This window comes from Bos indicus x Bos taurus, chromosome 13 (assembly GCF_003369695.1).
Source record: "Bos indicus x Bos taurus breed Angus x Brahman F1 hybrid chromosome 13, Bos_hybrid_MaternalHap_v2.0, whole genome shotgun sequence".
Taxonomy (NCBI): Eukaryota; Metazoa; Chordata; class Mammalia; order Artiodactyla; family Bovidae; genus Bos; species Bos indicus x Bos taurus.
The window spans coordinates 50,522,142-50,546,657 of record NC_040088.1 but is presented as its reverse complement, the minus strand read 5'-3'; the positions used below and the strand labels follow the sequence as shown (position 1 = coordinate 50,546,657).

The window sequence follows — 24,516 nt, the reverse complement described above, 5'->3', positions numbered from 1 at the left end:
GAGGAAATCCTTTCACAATGTATTGAATGGTGTATATCTTGGCTCTTATGAATAGCGCTGCATTGAACATCTATGTGCAGCCTAAGTCTCCATCAATAGATGAATGGATCAAGAAGATATGGGTGTATGTACAATGAATAGTGCTCTGCCATAAGAAATAAAATCTTGCCATGTGTGACATGATGGCTGGATAAATTAGAAGATACTATACTAAGTGAAATAAGTCAGGCAGAGGAAAATAAATACTGTATGATGGCATTGCTATGTGAGATCTGAAAAACAAAACAAAACCAGACTAAATACAGAGAGCAAACCAGTGGTTATCAGGGGGTGGGAATAGGGGCTGGGGAAATAGATGAAGGGAATTAATAAGTACAAATCTCCAATTATGAGTAGGCCACGAGGATGTAAAATACACCATGAGGAATATGGTCAGTAAGATTATAATAACTTTATATGGGGACAGATAGTTACTAGACTTATTGTGGTGGTCACCATTTCATAATATATAAATGTCAAATCACTATATAGAATACCTTAAAATAACATAATATTGCATGTTGACTATATTTCAATTAAAAAGTATGTGTATGCCAAATCACCAAGATGTACAATATGAATATCTTACAATTTTACACATCAATTATATATAGTAAAACTGGAATTTTAAAAGAATTCCAGGTTCTTTTTAATGATAACATAAAAAAGTCATTAAAATAACATTATTTAATACTTAAAATGTTTGACAGGCTCCATATGGGTATATATTATATAATCAAATGCAAATGTAATTAGATATCAGGTATACTCCTTTCAGGATTCACTGTGGCAACAGCTTTGTTGTTGTTCAGTCAGCATTGTCCGACTCTTTGCAACCCCATGGACTGCAGCACACCAGGCTTCCCTGTCATTTACCCATCTCCCGGAGCTTGCTCAAACTCATGTCCATTGAGTCAGTGATGCCATCCAACCATCTCATCCTCTGTCGTCCCCTTCTCCTCCTGCCCTCAATCTTTCCCAGCAACAGGGTCTTTTCTAATGAGTCAGCTCATTGCATCAGGTGGCCAAAGTATTGGAGCTTCAGCATCAGTTCTTCCAATGAATATTCAGGGTTGATTTCCTTTAGGATTGACTGGTTTCATCTCCTTGCAGACCAAGGGACTCTCAAGAATCTTCACCAACACCACAGTTGAAAAGCATCAATTCTTCAACCCTCAGCCTTCTTTAGGGTGCAACTCTCACATCCATACATGACTACTGAAAATGGCAACGGCTTTAGTTTAAATAAAAACTAGATGAAAATTAAATTAACCAATCAAATACTAGTTATTCCAACTAATTTTTTTATCCTATTGTGAATGCCCTAGAGATTATCATTAGCAGCTCTGAGAGTATTACATAAAGACTTTTTCATTGAACATGATTACTAAAATAATAGTTTTAGAATTGTTAACAGTGGGACAAAGTGATTAACCTCTAATTTGAGTGACTAGTTGAAAAACCTCTTTTTGCATTGAAAGACTCTGACTTCTTGCACAAGTCACCTAACCAGTCAGTTCATGGCAGCAGAGTGGAAACCCAGTTCTCCTGACTCTGAGTCTAGTGTACTCTTCATTTTCCTGACTGTAAATCCAGGTTTTACTGGACTGTGGACCGGGTGGTGACTCTAACAACATTAAGAGAGCGTGTTCATGGTGGGGACATTAAAGCTGAAACTAGCGTGGTTGATGAGCTATAAATTCTACCCTTATCCCAGTGCGAAGGCCAACATGGTGTAAAAATCATTGTATAAGATGCCCTCAACTATTGCAATTACTCTAAAGAAAATCAAATAAGGTAAAGTGATAGTTAGCAGTTGCAACTCAGTCCCAGAGGTTGGAGGCTTCTTCAAAGAGAGGAGTTTCGAAGTGAGACTTGAGTGATGTAAGACGGAGGCAGCCAGGCTCATGTCAACAGGGAAAGCTTTCTGAGCAGCTGCAGAGCAAGTACAGAGCCCTGACACAGGCACGTGCTTGGCGTGGTCTGTGGATAGAAGGAAGGCCAGGGTGGCAGCACTGTGGCAGGGAAAGGGCAGAGTGAGGGGCCCTGAGGACAGGGATGTGGCCAGAAGCCCATTCTCACCAAGCCATGAACACTATGGTTTTATCAGTTGAAATGAGAAGCTACTAGGAGATTTTTAAGCAGCAGAGGGAGAGAAGCAAATCCATGCTTTAAAAAAAGGAGACCACTTTGGCTTCTCTCTGGGGATCAGACAGCAACCCTGCCATGAATCAGGGATTCTAGCTAAGGAAGTCAAGAGACAGGTAATGAAGATTGGCTGCCAGGGTGGACAGGACTCGCTTATGAGTTTTTGGTCTGGATCACAGGAGGGGCTCCAGGTTCTTTTCATCCTAATGTGCGAGACTGCCCATGTAGGGGAAGAATCAGTAGTTCTTTTAGAAGCACGTAAGACTCTTGAAAAGACTCATCAACATGGGGAGGTGTCTAGTTGGCATCAATCCAAGAGCCTGGAACTCAGAGGCTTGAATGTTTTGGACCACACCTCACAGAAACTGAAAGAAGGGGTTCCAGGAGTGGGAAGTAATCGTTCCTTTAACACAGGTGAGAAGTAGAAATTTCAGGGGGAAAATCCATAAGATAGCAAGACAAAGAAAGGCTGGGGAAAGAGGATTGGGAAATGAGACCAGAGCGGGTATCTCAAAACAGTAGGGAAGAAAACCAACATGTAATGTAACCTTCCTAATCCCCCAGGACGCACCTCACAGCAAATAATACAAAGACAGTTGTATTGAAGGGAAATATTGAAACATTAAATATAATACATTGACTTACATAGATCCATTCAACTACGATAGCCATTTTTCTTTTTTCCCTGTTTAATTTCTTTTAATTTTTATATATTTTAAAGGCTAATTTCCATTTGCAATTGTTATAAAATATTGGCTGTGTTCCTCATGTTGTACAATTCATCTTTGAGCCTGTCTTACACCCAATAGTCTGTACCTCCAGCTCCCTCATCCCTGTAATGCCCCACCACTGGTAACCACTTTTTTTTTTTTTTTCCCTCTATCTCTCAGTCTGCTTCTTTTGTGTTGTATCGCTATTTTTTTTTATTTTTTGTATTCCACACATAAGTGAGATCATATAGTATTTGTCTTTTGCTGTCTCACTTCACTTAGCGTAACACCCTCCAAGTCCATCTGTGTTACTGCACATGGCATTATTTCATCCTTTTTAATAGCTGAGTAATATTCCATTCTATATACATATCACATCTTCTTTATCCATTCCCCTGTTGATATGTACTTATGTTGCTTCCATGTCTTGGCTATCGTAAATAATGCCAGCAGCTTTTCTTTCATCTTTAACCATGGGAAGACATTTAATGAAATGGAAAGAGAGTTTTACAATATTAAATGCAGATTGCAAGTACCAAAAAATTACAAACTACATCTTTTCAAGGTCAAATTTACAATGGAACACACCTATGAGGGTATAAAGAGGTCAGAGGGTGTAAAGAGATCAGAGGGCCCTCAAAACATCCTCTTCCCTTCCATTATTCCTAGAATTGTTCAAAGTGGCAGCTTTGACTTAAAGTTACTGGGGCTTCTCATTAATAACAATACTCAAAGATATTTTCAAGTATATCTTATCTAGTCACAAGGCAAACAGGAAGATGGGTGCTGCAGGAGAGAGTCCCTTTCAGTTTTTGTAGTCAGTTGGTTGTCATATGTTTGAAATTAACACATCTCTGTGGTGGATTCATTTTGATATTTGGCAAAACTAATACAATTTTGTAAAGTTTAAAAAAAAAAAAAAAAAAGAAATTAACACATCTCTAAAAGGAAGTTGTTTAGCCAATGTAAATTCTTAACTAGTGATAAAGTCTACGATATGGAAAAAGACAGCTATTTTATCAAAGAGAAAAAAAGGGTGAGAAGCCAGGTGAGTTCTCACTGCTAAATCTTTTATGAAATAAAAAGAGAGGACCTTTATTTGAGTGGCTCTGATTTAAATGAAGATTTTCCTTTCATTGGCATTTATATGAATTGGGACTTAGAAGAATAAAATCTGAAAAAGGAAATTCAGTAGTACCACTATTTGGGTTAAATAGTATAGTTTTGGAACAAAATTGCTTTCCTCTTGCTTACCTTCTTCTCTGTCAGTAACCAATAGCTCTGTTAGAATTGTCCCATGAAGTAAAATAAATAAATAAAATTTATTGGTAACACAACTATATTCCAATAAATATTTTTAAAAACTCATTAGTAGCAACTTAGACGGAAGGAAAACTCAGTTGTGGATGTGATTTTTCTTGTTTTTGTTTTTCAGTTTTTGTTTACTATGACATTTGGAATTGTTTCCTATTTTTACTTCTTGAGAAAACCATGTGTTTGGCTGTTATTTACAAAAAACACATGTGAGGCTTAGAGTATCCACACATGTTAGAGATTTGTTTTGCTATTATGATTCACTGTCTGGTTAATGCATGCCATAATTATCCATATTTGTACACATATCATGGCCTTTTGTAATCAAAGACAATGCTATTGAAGGCATAAACTCTAAACTGGGGTGTGATCAAGGGAATTTTTTTTTTTCACAATCCTTGCTGGTTAGGTAAACAGTCTGGACTTTGAAGTCTGGAGTGGCCATTTGAAATATGTGACCTCTAGAATTCTGGGTTGTTTTTTTTTTTGTCTCCTGGCAACAAAACATATTTATCCTTTTGCCACTACCTCCTCATCCAGAAAGGTCTGCTGCTGTTTTAAAGTTTAAAACAACACATGGGAAAGTTGTCTCAGAAAGAGGATTTGGTGCAACCGAAGCCATCCTCCAAGGCTTTTCTGTTTACCTAGACAGGCAGTAACAATTGGGAATACAAATACAGCAATAAAAAGAACCCTTCTCTTGGCAGATTAGCAAGTGTGCCTCTTTGGTTATAAAAATAGCACTCAAGGAGTTCTCTGGTTAAAATGTCATTTTCATTAAGCTTTTTTCACAGTGTAGCAAAGACTTGGAGGTCAAGTTGGGGGTGCAGTGGAAGGAGACTGGAAGGCACAGTGTTAGAGGTATGCGTGCCAGTTAGGACTGCAGAAACTTCAGGGCCTTCCATCTGAAATCTGACACCAAGCAACTTCAGTCATCTCTGGGGGCTCCTCTCATAGAGAATCATAGAATAACCAGGCACTTGGCTGAGCTCCCAGGGGCTGTTCTAGAGCTGCCGCACGCACAGCGGTCTCTTCTCCAGTCCCTTCCCCTACCCCATTTAGGCAACCTGATAGAACGAATGGAATCTCACATCATGTCTTGGGTTATAATTTAAAGTCCTTCCCATCCATGGCATTGATGCAGAGGGCACCTTCACGTTACCCAAACTCAGCACGATTGCCACACTGAGCTGGATAAATCTTTGTTGTTGGGGGTGACCCGGGCATTGTCACATCCTTGGCTTCCATCCATACCACCCCCTATGTGGCAATAAAAAATGTTTCTTAGTCATTGCTAAATGTCCCCTGAGGGGTGAAATCACTCCCAGTTGAGAACCATTGACTTATAGCAAGAAAAACGAATATTTATTTTGCATTTCTGATTATGTCAGATACAGACTCAATGTTTTATGTAATCCTGAACATTATCTTTGAAAAGGAATCTAACCTCCTTTTCAAAGATTGGGAACCTGAGGGGTGGCAAGGATGGTGTGGTGGTGGTGTTTTTATTTTTTTATTGTTTGGTTCCTTTTATATTTTCCAGTACCCAACAATGAAAATGCATTATAACCAAAGAAATTCTCAGTGACTCCTGTTAATTTTTGCCTTAATTATCCCCAGGCCTGTTTTTTCATTCTCAATAGTCTGTCGTTGCTGCTTGAACTTCTTCCCTAATCTCTCTTCCTCATCTTCTTTCTTCATCGTCTTCCCAGAGATTACAAGAAAATACCCCTTAATCCCATTTTGAAAGCAAGAAAAAGAAATCCGAGTTAGTGTGTGAAAAGAATGCTATAAGAAAATACTGCTGCTTAGCATTAGAAAGTTTATCAGTGCTTAGAAAGACTTTGAAATCCTTGTATGCCTCATTCAGAATTTCCATACCTTACCTTCCTCTTATTCAAACGCCACTTGTCTTTTGCTTGCCTGGCATCAGTATTCATTAAATATTTTTCCATTGTGGTGGCATTTTAGTGGCACGATATACTAATATGGGGCCAGATTTGGAAAGCAAGCCATCGTGTTTGCCACTGTCAGAAAATAAACTGTTTCAAATTGAAAACTGGTGTCCAAGTATAATTTCCAAAAAATTTTATTTTTTTTAATTTTATTTTATTTTTAAACTTTACATAATTGTATTAGTTTTGCCAAATATCAAAATGAATCCGCGACAGGTATACATGTGTTCCCCATCCTGAACCCTCCTCCCTCCTCCCTCCCCATACCATCCCACTGGGTCGTCCCAGTGCACTAGCCCCAAGCATCCAGTATCGTGCATTGAACCTGGACTGGCATCAAAAAATTTTAGATTGTTTCTCGCAAACAAATAGAGAATGAATATGAGCTGACGGTGTTTTTGACATTCATTGAGGGAACCAGCAGGATAGTAAAGTCCATTTAAAGGGTTATGGGAGAGACAGGGTACTTACAGCTATTGAAAGAAAGAATACTGGGCTAAGATTGTTAAATTAGATACAAAACTGGTTAATCCTGTGCAGGGCAAAGAAATAAAAATTCGAGGTGTTTATCTTTTATGCAGAAATCATTAGCAGTAGACAAATTCACTTCTGGACAAGTTCATTTGCATTTCTGTCAGTTTCCTACATGTTAATATCTGCCCTCACAGAGACATAAAATATCCCAATCCATAGTAACTACTCAAGTTTCTAATTTCCCTAGAAAGTTAGATAATCCTTGGTTGACTGTTAAATACTTAAAACTTTTTTTTAAGGTTGGAAAAGTAATAAAAACCTATTGTAGAAAGTTTTAAAACTACTAAATTTTTTAAAGAGGAGAGAAAATAACCATGCTCAAAACCACTACCCAGATGCAGCCACTATAAATAGAATTCATATGTTGCCTTACAACTTTTTTTTTTAATTTTGGCTGCGCTGAGTCTTCATTGCCGTGGGTGAGTTCTCTAGTTGTGGCATTCCAGCTTAGTTGCCCCACAGCATGTGGGATTTTAGTTCTCTGACCAGGAATAGAACCCAAGTCCCCTGCATTGGAAGAAGGATTCTTAACCACTGGACCAATGGGGAAGTCCCCCCCTTTCAACATTTTTCCTAAATATTTTTAACAGTGGAGTAATTAATGTGAAAAAAATATCAGGCTATTTTTTATCTTTTCCTTACTAGCAAAGATCATATCCTATCCTATCTATGATTTTAACATCTCTATAATAATCTGGCCCTTGTTGTATCATGATTCTTTTCACTCTTTTTCCTAATTCATTTCTTTATTATGAACTTTTTCAGAATACAAAATAACGCAGACAGCAATATAATGACCAGTGGTGCAGATCCAACCTAGTTTAAGAGAGAAAATATCACTCATAGAGCTGCCCCTGCCCCCATCAGCCCTCCAAATGTCCCCCTGTCCAGATGGAACCACTCTTCTGGGTTTGGTACTTATTTTCATATTTATCTTTATATTTGTGGCTTATCCATAAAGTATTAGGTTGGCCAAAAAGTTCACTTGGGTTTTTTGGTAACATCTTATAGAAAAACCCAAGTGAGTTTTTTGGCCAACCCAATTAATGGTATTTTTGCACATTTTCAAACCCTGTACAAATCACATCACAGGTTCTTAAGGTATTAAGGTCCTGCAACTTGCTCTTTTCTCTCCGCCTTATGTTTGTGGAGAGTGATCTGTGTACTTAGAATTCAGTCACTTTTAGTGCTGAATACCATCTACAACTGTGTTAACCCACTTTCCTCTTGAGACACACTGAGGTTGGTTTCCACTTTTTACTATAACCCTTGTGTTGCTAGGGACATTCTGGACCTACGTCTCCCTGTGTACTTGTGTGAGCGTTTCTCTGGGTGCATATTGAGGAATGGAGTGCCCATTAGTGGGCCTGCACATCTACCTCCTATGACATTCTACGAAGTCTTTTGCATGACTATACCAATTTATACTCACACCAACAATGCATAAAAGTCTGGTGGCTCTGCATCAGGGATTGGCAAAACTCTGTGAAGGACTGAATAGGAAAGCTTTTTAAAAAATTAATGTATTTGGTTGTGCCAGTCTTAGTTGCAACATGCAAGTTCTTAGTGGCAGCATGTGGGATCTAGCTCCCTAACCAGGGATCAAACCCATATGCTCTACATTGGGAGCATGGAGTCTTAGCCACTGGACTATCAGGAAGTCCCCTTAGTAGGAGAGCTTTAAGCCTTGATAAGCTACATGATCTGTGTCACAGCTACTCAACTCTGCTGTTGTCACACAAAATCAGCCATGGAGAGTTCAGAAGTGAAAGCCTGACCGTGTTCTAATAAACGTTACCCAAGGACACTGGAATTTGAACTTCGTATCATTTTCATGTGTTCCCAAGTACAATTCTTCTTTTGATTTTCTTGAACCATTTAAAAATATAAAACACAGTCTTAGCATGTGGGTTATGCAAAACAGACAGCTGGATAGATTTGGAACCCAGTCATAATTTGCCAATCACTGCTTGACATCCTGTCCAAGATCTGGAATTTTAAGATGTTAAATGTTTCCACTCTACTGAGTTTGAAATGATAAATTGTGAATTTAATTTGTACTCCTGATTAGTAGTGAAGTCAAGCATTTTATCGTGTTTATTAGCCATTAGGATTTTCTCTCAATGATTTATCTCTTCACGGTTTTTTTTTCCCCATATTTTTTAAGATTGCAGGTATTTTATTTATTGACTTATAGGAGTTCTTTCTATTTTCTGGCTGGTAATCCTTTGTTGCACGCTTTGTAAATGTTCTCACTGTATTGTGGTTACGATTTCACTTTTGAAGGAAATCTTTTGATGAAAAGTTTTCAGATTGAAACTGAATGTATCCAAGTGATACTTACTTGACTGTGAAAAAAAAATTATATTTTTCATATACATTAAGAATGTGAAAGGTAACCACAAAAGGAAGATACCAGGAGTTCCCTGGCGGTCCAGTAGTTAAGACTTGGTCTTCCAATGCAGGGGATGAGGGTTTGACCCCTGGTCTGGGAACTAAGATCCCACATGCCTCATGGCCAAAAAACCAGAAGATAAACAATGGAAGCAGTGGTGTAACAAATTCAATAGACTTTAAAAATGGTCCACGTTAAAAAAAAAAAAAAAATCAAAAGGAAGATACCACTTTCTGAGGTGGGAAGAGAGGAAATATTTCTCCACTGGGCGGAAGTAGAATGTTCCTTTTACTCCAGACTCTCTTCAGTTCCACTCATTTCCTTGAAGGGAAACAGTTCTGCAACCTGTAGTTCTCTAGTGAAGACAGTGTCTAAGTGCCGATTCGAACAGGGCTGCCTGAAGGCATGCGTCTGATCTTCATGAAACATGACTTGGCTTTCACAAGTTTGCAGGCTTCTCAATTCCAAGCCAGCTGACGTCTTTCAGAGGAGAAAAAGGCCCTCCCACTTGCGTTAGTTAATTGACTCTGATGGACTCCTCTGGCCGCCTAAGTGGTTCTGGAACAGAGAGCACTGTTGTAATCTGAGGAACTTTCGAAAGTCACCCTGGCCAAGACAGCACACCCCGCAAGCCAGCGAGGAAAAAGGAAAGCTGTTGCAATGCTGGTCAGCAAAACAAGACTTGGCTGCCCGGAGCTTTGTTACTGAGTTCTTGCTCCTGTGAAGGCCTCTGGAGAGCTGGGCCCACTTGGAGCTGGGCTGCTATGTTTGACAGACGCCTCATGTCTCCTCAAACTAAGTGCCTTCTTCCTGGGGTAAGCTTGCGGGCAGGGAGGCAGGCCAGATGCACGGTGTGGTTGCAGGAAAACAGGGATGTACCGCCTTGTAAAGGAGCTCAAGCAAAAATCACTCGGTGGCTTTGCTTTTCCAAAGCTTTTCTTATCTAGCCAGAAATGTTGGCATTCACAGGGTGACTACCTCAGTGTCCATGGAGTGGAAGCCAGTAAGACTGGAATTTGGTTGTAAAAAGTGTATCTTAGTGAGATCGATTTAGTAGCCGGGGAGAGAGAGAGAGAGGGAGGCGGAGAAATTTGGTGGAAAATGAAAATGCTTTTTCCAGCTGTAGGCAGTCACTTGTCACTTCAGGGACAGCCCAGCCACTGAGCTGCTTCTGAGGCTTTTCTGTGTAAATCAGAATAATGTGACATCCTATGTGGTTGCAATTTAAGATTTGATTGCCGTTTGTCACATTAAAAGATTTTTTTTTATATTTAATGAAGTTCAAAAATGAGAGTCTAATGTTTGAAATATTTAAGCAGAGAGCTTTACCTCACAAGGATGTGGTATTTGGGTCTTTGGATTTAGTTTAGAACCTTTAAAGTAAAGAGCATATTATACTAGTCCCCTTCCTGGGAAGGCTTTGGGAAAATAAGTAAATAATTCTAGAACCCAAATGTGAATTGTATCATGTAAAATTCATCAGGTTAGAGATATCTGTGCAATAGGTCATGAAAATATCATTATAGAATCAATGAAGTAGAGCTTGTCAAAAAATTCTTTCTAGGTTGCCGCTTTTGTTTCTAATTGTGCCAACCTGTGCTATATTTAATTTCACAGAGGGAAAAAAAAAAATACTTGCAAAGAAATACCTGTAGTTTGGAAATCATTTGTTTTGGGTTGGAACATACAGAAGTGTAGCACAGGCACTAAGATGCTTTGCTTAACCTACTGGATTTCAGTGATCTTTTATTATGCTTCATTTTATTTTTTTTAAATTTATTTTAGTGACATATAGCTGATTCACAGTGTTGTGTTAATTTCTGCTTTAGACCCAAGCCAGTTTTTAATATATATATATACACACATACATATATACATACACACACACACAGTTTTTGTGTGTATATATATATAAACACACATTCTTTTTCATATGCTTTTTCCATTATGGTTTATCACAGGATGCTGAATATAGTTCCCTCTGCTGTACAGTACGACCTTGTTGTTTATCCATTATATACATATATGTATATATAAAATGCATTTCACTTGAAATTTTCCAGAGACACAGTTTTCCTTGCTTGTGCTGGCTCTCGTTAGACTTTGTACACTTGAGTTATATTTCTTAGGCTCTGACATGGCTGGCAGTGTATACACTAATTATAAAGGATTTCTAGGTGTTGGATACTTCACATGTTTTTTAGTTTTTCAAGTGCCACCCATTTTAATTCAGATTGTTCAATACCTGTTTGTTTTGAAAGACATCTGGAATCATCATTTTCCATAAACTTGCCTGCTTTTTAAGAACATCATCAGACACTCAAAGCTGCTAAAGTAGTAGTTTCTGCCGAGGAATTCTGTTATAAATTCAAAAAATTATAATTATAACCCAAATTGCCAAGCATCAAAACTGCCAAATCTATTCCACTGATCATTTGGAATATTTTCATCCATGAAATTGGGTGAAAAAAAATATTATAGTTCTAAAAGTTGGAATGTCAGTCTATGTGATGCTAGAATAATTACTTGAATAATTTATCTGTTAGTTAATCTTATCTCTTTCTTGAAGTCTTATGGAGAATCTGTACAAGCATGTTTACCCTTTTAAGATGCTTCCTCTCTCCCAAACCTAGAGTTTTATTTCCTAATGCCTAGTCACTCCTCATTTTAACTAACACTTGTGTTTGAATAGGGCTGATAAATACATGGATTTTTGTTTTAATGGTTATAGATTAAAAATAAATCTTTACCAAGACTTTAGAGGATTAAGAGGTATTAACTTCCAATTATAAAATAAATAAGTCACAGATAAAATAGCACAGGGAATTTAGTCAATATTTTATAATAACTTTGTATGATGTGTAATATATAAATATATTGAATCACTGTGTTGTACACTTGAAATTAGTATAGTATTTTAAGTTAACTGTACTTGAATAAGATCTTCCCAGGTGGCTCAGCAGTAAAGAATCTGCCTACCAAAGCAGGAGACGCGGATTTGATCCCTGGGTCAGTAGGATCCCCTGGAGAAGGAAATGGCAACCCACTCCATTATTCTTGCCTCGGAAATCCCATGGACAGAGGAGCCTGGTGGGCTACAGTCCATGGGGTCGCAAAGAGTCGGACATGACTTAGCGACTAAACAAAACTTGAATAAATAAAGACTTTATTCTGTTCCCATTTAACACTTTCATCTAGTCATTCCCAAAGTTCCCCAATGACAGAAACTTTTCTTTCAATTCATACAATAAAATAAATGGGAGAGGACTTTTAAACATATATATATATGTATATGTATTATAGAATAATTTTTTAGGATGTTGAATAAGCTCTGTGGCCTTTATTTTTGTTCTAATCAAGTATGATTTCAGTTTTTATATCACTTGTACATTCTGAAGTTACTGCAAACCGTAAATGCATAAAAAAGCACATTTGGAAATTATACATTTAATACTCACCTTGCATTAAAATAAAATGAGTAAACCAATGCAGTTTGGTAGAAGTAATTACTTTTTCATTGCCAAGGGCAAAAAAATATGCCTCTGACTAGTATTAAGTATACTTCTTATCTCTTTACGAATTCTGGTATTATTGCACTGTCAGTTTCTTTAACATAATATCCTTTATGACAGCAACATGTGCCATTATTTTTAGACCAAGATAGTCGTCACTCCCTCTGTCTCCTTTCCGTCCTCCAAATAAAAATGATCTCTCAGATTTATACAGGTCTTTCCATTTATTTAGTTCTGTTACCCGTGATTTCAGCTTTATCTGACTGTGATGAAGAGCAAGTGTTTGGAACTCTGCTCAGTACTCTGTAATGACATACATGAGAAAAGAATCTAAAAAAGAGTGGGGAGATATATATATATGTATGTGTGTATGAATTATTCACTTTACTGTACACCTGAAACTAATATAACACGGTTCATCAACTCAGCTCCATTGTAACATAAAAATAAATTGGAAGGATTAAAATGAAAAAGAGCAAATGTTTGTACAGAGTGAGACCTGATTTTGGATACTACAGTATCCCCTTAATAACTCTATGATGTGGCAAGTTTTTTTTATTATCTCTGAGCCTTGGTTTCATTATCTGTAAAAAAAAAAATAGGTATAATAATATCTGCATTTCCAGATATTTGTAAGATTTTTTTTTAATCCCAGTACATATAGACTGTTTAGCATAGCACCTACCCTTATTAAGGGAATGCACATACTCACCTACATTTTCTTCAGTGGCTAATAATAAAAGACTTTAGCTCTGAGATCCCAAACTATGGTATCAGGAGAGTCAGCAAGGGCAAGTTACGAGTTGTTTCTTGTTTGCATATTAGAAGAAAGATAGAAAGATTAAAGTAAATAACAACCCTGTGAAGTGAGACTCCTAAGTGGATCCAGTACCAGGGGGCAAAGAGGCTAAGTATAAACCCTCCCAAACTATATGCATATATTTGAGTCCATGTATAATATATGTCAACATCTCCTAGCATTGGAAGATTCTCCAAGAGAAGCTCAACTTCCAAACGGTTCAATAACCAGAGCTCCTGAATGGAAATAAGCCCATGAGAATAAAAAAAATGTATTGGAGGGTAAATATTCCAAGAAGTCTCATAATTTTTGAAATTTTACTTTATCTTTTTATTTACCTTTATACTGTTAAGCACTTTTGATGGGGGAAAGGAGCCCTTGTATTCCCATATATTATAAAACTAACAGTGATCTAAGGGTACAGATTTCTGCACCATTTTTCAGGTATAATTTGTATTTAAATGGATGTATAATGTCAGAAAGTCTTGGAGGCTAGTATTTGTAAGGATTCTTTACAGCAGCAGCCCTCAGGGACTGCTTTCATGGAAGAGAACTTTTCCATGGACTTTGGGGGAAGAGGATACTATGGTTTGGGATTGATTCTCATAAGGAGCATGCAACCTAGCTCCATCACATGCACAGTTCGCAGTAGAGTTTGAGCTCCTATGAGAATCTAATTTTCTTGAAGAGATCTCTAGTCTTGCCCATTCCATTGTTTTCCTCTATTTCTTTGCATTGCACTGATTCATTGCACTGATCTGATAGGAGGCAGAGCTCAGGAGGTAATGTGAGTGATGGGGAGCAGCTGTAAATACAGAGGAGTTTCACTCACTTGCCCGCTGCTCATCTCCTGCCGTGTAGCCTGGTTCCTAACAGGCAAGTACCAATCCCTGGCCTGGGGTTGGGAAACCCCCTCTCCCTCAGTTTTAAGGATGAACACAAGAATATATGGTTTGTCACCTAGAGATGCCAGAATGTTTGATCGCATCTTACCTCCATAAAACAATGTGTGAAAATAAAAATTTTCTGCAATCCTAAAGAGATTTTCCACGTTACTTTTATTGTTAAAACCGAAAACCCTTGAAAGAGAGCTTTCTGTGTCAAAGTAATTAGAAGTTATTAGAATTAAAAACAGAAGAAATATTAAAGGAAGTGTGCATAGGAACACGCGAGAATCTCACTGCTTTGGGTCAAATATTTTTCTTCGGGCAAATCACATCCCATTCCTTTTCCACAGGCATACATACTTTTTAGTTGGAGCTACGGTACAGACTGCAGGATTCTGCCTTTTGCCTTCAGCTGTACTTTCTAATCATTTTTGGGGTGGGAAGCACTGCACTGGGTCCCATAAGTTTTGTCTAGTTGGAGCACATGAGTCTGTCTAGTTGCAGTGTGCAGCCTAGGGGCTTGTGAGATCTTAGCTCTCCAACCAGGGATTGAACCCATGTCCCCTGCATTGGAAGGTGGATTCTCAGCCACTGGACCACCAGGAAAGTCCCTGTAATCACTTTAATCCCATAATGATAGAGCATTGTGTGGATTTATTGATGCCTTAACTCTTCCAAATAGAGTGGTCAATTATTGTTAGTTAATTTTAGTTAATTCCATAATTTCTCTTTTATAGATAAATAAATCTGTCACACCAATTTTGAGCATATGGTTTTCAGCAAATAACTTCTCTGAGATAAATTCTCAGATGTGGAATTATTTGCACAGTGAGTGGGTTTGAATGTTCTTATGTCTCTGGCTATAATCATTCTTTTCAAAATGATTATATCAGTCGACAGTGAAAGCATAATTTTATTAATATGCTAATTTTGCCACCATACACCCCACATTAGGTGTTAATAATTGCCCTCAAATGTAAATAATGATATAGCATATCACTTTAATTTCTGTTTAGGAGATTAACTAGCAAAGGTATGTATTAATCAGAAATTTGTATATTCTTTGCATCTCTGTGTAAATTATTTTATTAGATTTCCTGTGTTTAGATTGCAGTATCAATTTTATTTGTTACATAGTAAGAGTAGCTCTGTAAAGAATAAACTGTTGGTTTTTCCCTATCCAGTCTCACCTATCAAAATATTTCCTTTCATAAAAGCTAATCGGATATTTATATTGTGAGACCCTCCTCATATCACTGAAGGATACATTAGTGCTAGGCAATAGGGTATCAATTTTTTTAGAAATTGACACTAGGCCAGTCAAAGGATTAAAACTTCATTTCAGAAAGTAGAATACAAAGCTTTTGACTTTATTCAGATATCTTATTTTGTGCAGCAGTAAAAAACTAGTATACACATAAGAAAATGACAACATCTGACTCAAGTTGTAGTTCATATGAAAAGTGTATTCTGTCTCACCTTGAGGGTCATAGATTTTGCATTTAGGACAGCAAGTCCAATAGATTGTCAAGTTGTTGATGATTTTGTTGCCTTAGAGGAAAATGCACAACATAAGAGATGTGAGTTCAGGTTTCATTTGGGGACCTTACTGAGAACTGTAGCCTGGGAGACAGCTTCTCAGTAGCTCTGAGGAAACTACTCTGAAGAGATACGGGAGAAGCTGGTTTCTATATGATTTTTGGCTTGAGGATGCAGGCAGTTAAGAATACATCTTGGTAAAAGATTACTTCTGGTCACAAAGAATGGGGATCTCCAGATGATGACTTTAGCACTTTACTCTGTATGGGAAGATGCAAGAATCTGGGTTCAATAAAATTCTTCCTGAAATATGTTGTGTGTTAGTCGATCAGTCGTGTCTGACTCTGCGACCCCGTGGACTGTAGCCCGCCAGGCTCCTCTGTTCATGGGGTTTCTCAGGCAAGGATACTGGAGTGGTTTACCATTTCCTCCTCCAGGGGAACTTGCCAACCCAGAGATCAAACCTCTGTCTATGGGATTTCCTAGGCAAGAATACTGGAGTGCGTTGTCATTTCCTCCTCCAGGGGATCTTCCTGATCCAAGGATCAAACCTGGTCTCATGCATTCAGGCAGATTCTTTACCATCTGAGCCACCAGGGAATCCCCATACATCTAACTATCTAAGGGGCCTGTTTTTCCAAAGCACAGGGGGCCTCATCCTTTTTCTCAGTGTGAGTTCTTCCCAGGGTGCACCATCAGGCAGCAGCTGCAGCAGCTAATGTCCTCCTAGAACTGGGTGGTAAGCAGAGCCCTTTGTTTTCTGTGTTTGCACATCAGGGCTGTCACGGCTCTGGACCCTGCACCCTTATGGTTTCCTGCTTGGCTCCCCCTTCCAGTGGTCATTCAGGGCCTGTCTCTCCCTCTCCCCTAGGGTTGGAGAACTGGAATTCTCTATACTCTTTCCTGGTAAGGGGCATGCCATCATCTTGACCTTAATATTATCTGATGTTCTTTGTGAACCTCACAAAGATTACTTACATGTCTTTATATTTTTCTTGAGGTATAGTTGATTTATAATGTTGTATTCATTTCTACCGTACAACAAAGAGATTCAGCTATACACGTGTATACATTGTTTTTTATATTCTTTTCCATGATGGTTTATCCCAGGATATTGAATATAGTTATATAGTTCCCTGTGCTTTGCAGTCGGGCCTTGTTGTTTATCCATTCTATGCATAAAAGCTTACGTCTGCTAACCCCAATCTCCTACTCCATCTTGACCACCTCCCTTTGGCAGCCCCGTCTGTTCTCTGTGTCTGTGAGTCTGTCTGTGTTTCACACCTAGGTTCATTTGTGTCGTATTTAAAATTCCATATATAAGTGATATCATATGGTATTTCTTTCTGACTTATTTCACTTAGTATGATCATCTCTAGTTGCATCCCTGTTGCTGCAAATGGCATTATTTCATTCTTTTTATGGCTGAGTAGTATTCCTTTATATATATATATAAATACCATATCTTTATTCATTCATCTATTGATGGACATTTAGGTTGTTTCCATTACTTGGCTATTGTGAAGAGTGCTGCTATGAACATAGAGGTGCATGGATCTTTTTGAATTATAGTTTTGTCAGTTGCTCAGCTGTGTCGTACTACTATGACCCCATGGACTGTAGCCCTCCAGGCTACTTACATGCCTTTAACTCTCGGTCCAATTATGTAGCAGTTTTGTTACCTGTTAGTGGCATTTGAGACATCAGAAAAGAGAAAAATCTGATCCCTTTAATCATATCTAAGATCCTTATTGTGCAAGCATTATGCAAAATAGATCTGCCACAGTCCAGAAGGTTCCCCACACTCTGATACCAGTGCCTCCTTTACAAAGTTAGTGTTGTACCATCCTGGGTCTCCTAATCTTCTGTTACTCAAAAACAGAAAATGGCTTTGATTTGAGAATGCAATGGGAAGTTCAGTGCACTGAAATAAGAAGAACAAGATTATTCTTGATGGTAACTCTGGTTTCTTGGTTTGGGAGCAGTTGATTTACATCTCTAGGCTCACTTTATCACCTATAAAATTAAAGTCATCATTCTTATCTCTCCATCTGCTCAACATGAGAGCCTCTGACAACCCATCAGCAGTGATGCAAAACTCTTAAAGTGTCTCAGAACAGCTGTTTATTAGTTTTGTCTTTCTTTTGAAGCCCTAGCCATTGTTTAAAGAATGTACTTTCAATATCAGTATGTGTTCAGTCAAGTATTTTAACCTTGGGTCTCTTTTTTTTTTTTTTTGGCGGAGGAGGGGGCTGCCTTTTTGGGTCTCTTCTGTCTTGATACTAACACAGGTGTTTCCACAGCTTGAAACCTGATGAGCCCAAGATTCTTCCTGGGCTTGAGTCGAGGTTTATGACCATCTTCATTACTTAGGTTAATAAGCTTTTATTTGGTTGATAAGTCATGTCAGACTCTTTTGTGACCCCGTAAACTGTAGCCTGCCAGGTTCCTCTGTCCATGGGATTTCCCAGTCAGGAATACTGGAGTGGATTGCCATTTCCTTCTCCAGGGGATCTTCCTGACCCAGGGATCAAACCCGCATCTCCTGAATTGGTAGACGAATTCTTTACCACTGAGCCACCAAGGAAACCCTAATAATAAGCTTCAGTGCTCACTAAAAATGCATATGTGAGTAGAACTTTTCAAGACCCAAGTTCCACATGAGCAAGTTCTGTGCATCCTTCACCACTCTACTTCCAAGGATTTTACAATAGGGTCCATGGTAGGCTGTGAATGATTAATGATAATTTGATGTTTGGGGATTTTTTTAAAAGAAGTTTGCATATGCACTCAAATATAGCCGTAAGAAAAAGAAGTGACTTCATGATAGTGACAGAAATATCAATCACATACAAGTGATGTGTGTTGAGTATGACCCAGGTAAACTTAAATGTGATCTCTATTGTTGGAGAAATTAATATTTATTCAGATAATGTAACAAGAGAAAAAATATGTACACCACGTGCAAATACTGAATAATAAACAAATATAGATCTCTAGAATATAAGTAGCACAGATGTTTAGAGAATTCTCAGGGTAAAAGATTGGTTGAAACTTCAGAAGTTATGGAATTCAGTTCAGCATAACCACCATGGAACAATAAGCTTGTCATCCATCTCTTTAATAGGATTTAGCTAAATTATGTATGTTTTTCACTGTAAGCTAGAATGTGAAGATCTGAGATGATTATGTAGCTGAAACTGAGCTCAGTAAAAATTTCTGTTTTAAAGAGATTTCCAACCTGTTCTGTTTTGTCTTTCACAGGAAGAGTAGGAATTTACAGGCCATTGTGGAAAGTGTGACAGGATTCAGAGCTCCCCTGAGAGCCATCACTTGACTACTTCTACATGACTTTTTAAGAGATGTGATACCATAGCTGGAATGGCTCATTGGTGGAAACACTGAGGGTTGTTTGTTTAAAGAGGCCCAGAAAGGACAGTTGTCAGGGAACTCTGTGTTCATAAGAGATAATAAGAAATAATTTGTGTGAATGATAAATGTTCCCCATTCCTGATGCACTGTCTGCTCTTGGGTTGAGAAAATATGTATTTTATGTATGTATTTTATTTTGGGTTTGTGTTCGTTTCTGCATGCAGGCTTTCTCTAATTGCCGAGAGCGAGGACTACTTTCCACTTGCGGTGTGAGCCCTTCTCGTTGCAGCGGCTTCTCTTGCTGTCGAGCACGGGCTTTCGAGCGCAGGCTCGGTAGTTGTGGCACATGGGGTCTGTTGCTCTGCGGCATGTGGACTCTTCCCAGACCACGGATCAAACCTGTGTCCCCTGCATTGGCAGGCAGATTCCTATCCACTGCTCCACCAGGGGTGGAAAATATGTATTTGTTTAATTTCTACAGCCAGATGAGAGTACCTGCCTTCCTGGGACTGTTTTTCATTCTAGCAGCATCCTCTCAGCACTCATATTGCCATTAAAGTCAAAAACATTATGCTATGGAAAAGCAATGAGTCACAAAAGGGCAGATAACTGTATGCTTTCATTTATACGAGGTACCTGAAACAGATTCACAGAGATACAGAGTGCAAACGGTGGTTGCCAGGAGCTGCAGGAAGTAGAAAATGAGGGGCTAGTGTTTAAGGGGAACAGTTTCCATTTGAGATGATGAAAACAGTTCTACAGATGGATGGTTGTGACAGTTGCCTAACAATGTGAATAGACGTAATGCCACTGAACTGTACATTGAAAAACAGCTAAAATGGCAAATTGTATGTTGTGTCTATTTTAGTACAATTTTTTAAATGCAATTTAGGGACTTCCCTAGTGGTCCAGTGGTTAAGACTTCACCTTCCAGCGCAGGGGGTGTGGGTTCTATCCCTGGTTGGGGAGCTAAGATCCCACATACCCCTGGGCCAAAAAAACCAAAACATAAAACAGAAGCAATATTATGAACAAATTCATTAAAGAGTTTTAAAATGGTCCACATCAAAAAACGATCTTTAAAAAAAACTTAAAAAACAAAATGTGATTTTAAAGAAATTTGTTAATGTGCATGTATGTTGCATGAAGCCAAATACTTTCTAGGTATTATCTTATTTAATCTTCATAGCAGGTTAGTGAAGGAGACACATGATCATGAATCTGAGCACAGCCAGCAATGTCTCAAGTCTAGGGCCATGCAGAGGATAGTGATGTAAACAGAGATCATAGCCCAGTGGTTAGCCTGCTGCACGTGTGCACACACGCACACCCACACACATGCACGCTATACACGGCTTCCTTGTTTTTCTCCCTCAGATAATTGCACTCTAAGCGCTCAAGCAGGCAACTACCGTTGCCTTCATTTAGGAATAGGGATCCAAGTTCATGGGCTTCTCCTTGACATTTGAGCCTTGAAAGTCCTGTAGCAGGTAAGGCTGCCACCCTCCCCCACCCTCCAGGAGTCAATCAGGCCGTAAAGGGCTTTGCAGCAACAAAATCCAAGGCCAGTTGCATCCTGGCTTATTAGGCAGAATCCATGAAAATTACCTAACCAGCTAACTATAAAGATCATCTCAAAATTAACTTCTGTTTCAAAAAACCCTCTCTAAAACAAGCCACTTTTTTAACTTTTTATTTTGTGTAGGAGTATAGCACAATTGCACTCATCTCACATGCTAGTAAAGTAATGCTCAAAATTCTCCAAGCCAGGCTTCAGCAATACGTGAACTGTGAACTTCCAGATGTTCAAGCTGGTTTTAGAAAAGGCAGAGGAACCAGAGATCAAATTGCCAACATCCGCTGGATCATAGAAAAAGCAAGAGAGTTCCAGAAAAACATCTATTTCTGCTTTATTGACTATACCAAAGCCTTTGACTGTGTGGATCACAATCAACTGTGGAAAATTCTGAAAGAGATGGGAATACCAGACCACCTGACCTGCCTTTTGAGAAACTTATATGCAGGTCAGGAAGCAACAGTTAGAACTGGACATGGAACAACAGACTGGTTCCAAATAGGAAAAGGAGTACGTCAAGGCTGTATATTGTCACCCTGCTTATTTAACTTCTATGCAGAGCACATCATGAGAAATGCTGGGCTGGAAGAAGCACAAGCTGGAATCAAGACTGCCGGGAGAAATATCAATAACTTCAGATATGCAGATGACACCACCCTTATGGCAGAATATGAAGAGGAGCTAAAAAGCCTCTTGAGGAAAGTGAAAGTGGAGAGTGAAAAAGTTGGCTTAAAGCTCAATATTCAGAAAACAAAGATCATGGCATCTGGTCCCATCACTTCATGGGAAATAGATGGGGAAACAGTGGAAACAGTGTCAGACTTTATTTTGGGGTCCTCCAAAATCACTGCAGATGGTGACTGCAGCCATGAAATTAAAAGACGCTTACTCCTTGGAAGGAATGTTATGACCAACCTAGATAGCATATTGAAAAGCAGAGATATTACTTTGCCAACAAAGGTTCGTCTAGTCAGGGCTATGGTTTTTCCAGTGGTCATGTATGGATGTGAGAGTTGGACCATAAAGAAAGCTGAGCACTGAAGAATTGATGCTTTTGAAGTGTGGTGTTGGAGAAGACTCTTGAGAGTCCCTTGGACTGCAAGGAGATCCAACCAGTCCATCCTAAAGGAGATCAGTCCTGGGTATTGATTTGAAGGACTGATGCTAAAGCTGAAACTCCAATACTTTGGCCACCTCATGCGAAGAGTTGACTCATTGGAAAAGACCCTGATGCTGGGAGGGATTGGGGGCAGGAGGAGAAGGGGACGACAGAGGATGAGATGGTTGGATGGCATCACCCACTCGATGGACATGAGTTTGAGTGAACTCCGGGAGTTTGTGATGGACAGGGAGGCCTGGCGTGCTGCAATTCATGGGGTCACAAAGAGTCAGACAGGACTGAGCAACTGATAGCCAGTTAACAATGTTACAATAGTTTCAGGTGAACAGAGAAAGGGCTCAGCCATACATATACATGTATCCATTCTCCCCCACACTCCCCTCTCATCCAGGTTGCCACAGGACATTGAGCAGAGTTCCACGTGCTATACCGTAGGTCTTTATTGGTTATCCATTTTAAATAAATCAGTGTGTACATGTCCACCCCACACTCCCTAACTGTCCCTTCCCCCTGGCAACCATAAATTCGTTTTCTAGTTCTGTGAGTCTTTCTGTTTTGTAAGTTCATTTGTATAATTTCTTTTTAGATTCCAGATATAAAGGCTAGCATACAATATTTCTCCTCCTCTGTCTGACTTACTTCACTCAGTATGATACTCTCTAGATCCAATCTTGTTGCTGCAGATGGCATTATTTTGTTCTTTTTAATGGCTGAGTAATATTCCACTGTACATATGTACCACATCTTTATCCATTCCTCTGTCAATGGACATTTAGGTTGCTTCCATGTCTTTAAACAAGCCATTTTTAATAACATGTTTTTTTCCCCCTATCTTCTAGACTGGTCTATTGAACATTTTAAAAAAACAGTTTTTCCTTATCTTAGTGTCCCAGCTACTTTTCAGGGGAAAAACAAAACAGGCACACAGGTTCATTCCTATAAAGGAATAGATGTAAAAGCCAAATAAGGATATTTTCATAAAGAATGCACATATACCTTTGTTTCTCTTCTTTTTTTCATTGCTAAAATCTGTATTTCTAACCAGATTTCACTTACAGTGTTGTTGATTTTTTTTTTTTTTTGGTTCATTTTTGTTTTGACTTGTTTCTTTTGCAATACTGACTTTGAATCGGGTATATTCTATACCCCATCATTCTGTTGAATTACAGATTAGAAGACAATTCAGCGATAAAATTAGTTTTATAAAATAAGGAATAAGGTGCTTAGATGAACTGAACTGAGTTAGAGATCTTTGCTGATTCTGCTACCTACTAATTGTTGCCTCTTAACATTTCTTTGTTTCTTTCTTTTTTTTTTTTTTGGCCGCACTGTGGCATGAGGAATCTTAGTTCCCCAACCAGGGATCAAACCTGTGCCCCCTGCAGTGGGAGCATGGATTGTTAAGCACTGGACTGCCAGGAAAGTCTCATCTACCAGTATTTTTTAATTGGGCAAGATGATGAAATTGAAGGCTACATTCAAAGATTTCCATGTCTTTCAAAATCTTGCTGGGAACACAGGCTATTTCATTGTTCCCATTTTCTACCTTTTTCTTTCTACCATGGAAAACCAGATGGTCCATAGCAGCTGAGAGAAATCATTGCCAACCCAGCATATTTGCATAATTTTCTCTCTGCCCTTAATCTGGAACAAAGGAAACAAAATAACAGGCCACGATAATGAAGTAAATCAAGTTCTTAATTACAGAATTAGGAAACGTTTTAACAGTATTTAAGACTCCCTGCTCATGTTCCTTTCAAAGTCCTCGAGTCCCTTGTAAAATGTGATTTCCATTCCAAGGTTTTTCCTGATGAGTTCATCAATTCAGCAAGGCAGAATGCTGACAGTTTTTCACAAACCTGAGGAAAATAATTATGACATTTAAGATACAGAAATAGACACGCAGAAGTTCAGGTCCTCACCCCTCTTGATGCTTTCTTAAGGCCAGTTCAGTTTCTCCTAATAAGGCATTTGACCTGCTTGCCAAGCTCTGACAGATGATATTTTTTACAGGTCTGTTCTTTCAGTGTATTCAGTGCAAGGCCTTAGCTGAACAGGCCAGATGAGTCTTATTCACTGAAGGGGAATTCAGCCTAAAAGGACATTTTAGCACCCAACTCAGCCGCATTAGACTTCATTCTTACTTTTAGGAAAGATAATGCCTCTTTATTTGGAATGCATGTGTTCCTTCCAGTGGCAAGAAGTGAGGTGACTTTTATATATCATGTCCCATTACAGGGCTCCTCTGTAGGGAAGCAGGGAAAACATGGCATCTGGGGCTGTTAATTCTTAACAACACCAGGAGGATGTAATTGCTTTATCACAGGGGACCATGAAGATAGCACATGTCAACACCGTACGAATGCTCTTAGGTTATGGAATCTGGTCAGTGACTCACGTTATCGTGGACACGTACTGAAATAGACAACAGTTGGATTGATAAATTGTGAAAGAGAAGCCAGTAACAGTCAGCAAATGATAAGCAAGTACATGGCTTAAAAACATTCCTGGCGTTTCATTTATCAGCGCTCTTACTTGGGTATGCTCCCTGCTTGTTGCTTTGAAAGAGTTTCTCTTAATTATACTCGTCATTATTTTCTAAGTGAAAGTCACTCA

At 38.7% G+C, this 24,516-nt stretch overlaps 1 protein-coding gene across 6 annotated transcripts in view; it reads left to right on the top strand.

Annotated features, from left to right (window-relative positions):
- Window positions 1-24,516, top strand: part of CACNB2 (calcium voltage-gated channel auxiliary subunit beta 2) — a 427,802-nt gene that overhangs the window by 216,252 nt on the left and 187,034 nt on the right. The window contains exon 1 of one of the 6 annotated variants that reach the window (XM_027559821.1): window positions 9,558-9,910. The exons of the other annotated variants lie outside the window; for them this stretch is intronic. Coding sequence (XP_027415622.1) covers window positions 9,860-9,910 — 51 coding nt within the window. The 5' untranslated portion in view covers window positions 9,558-9,859. Of the gene's footprint in view, window positions 1-9,557; window positions 9,911-24,516 lie in introns of those variants that run through there. 6 annotated transcript variants of the gene reach the window in all.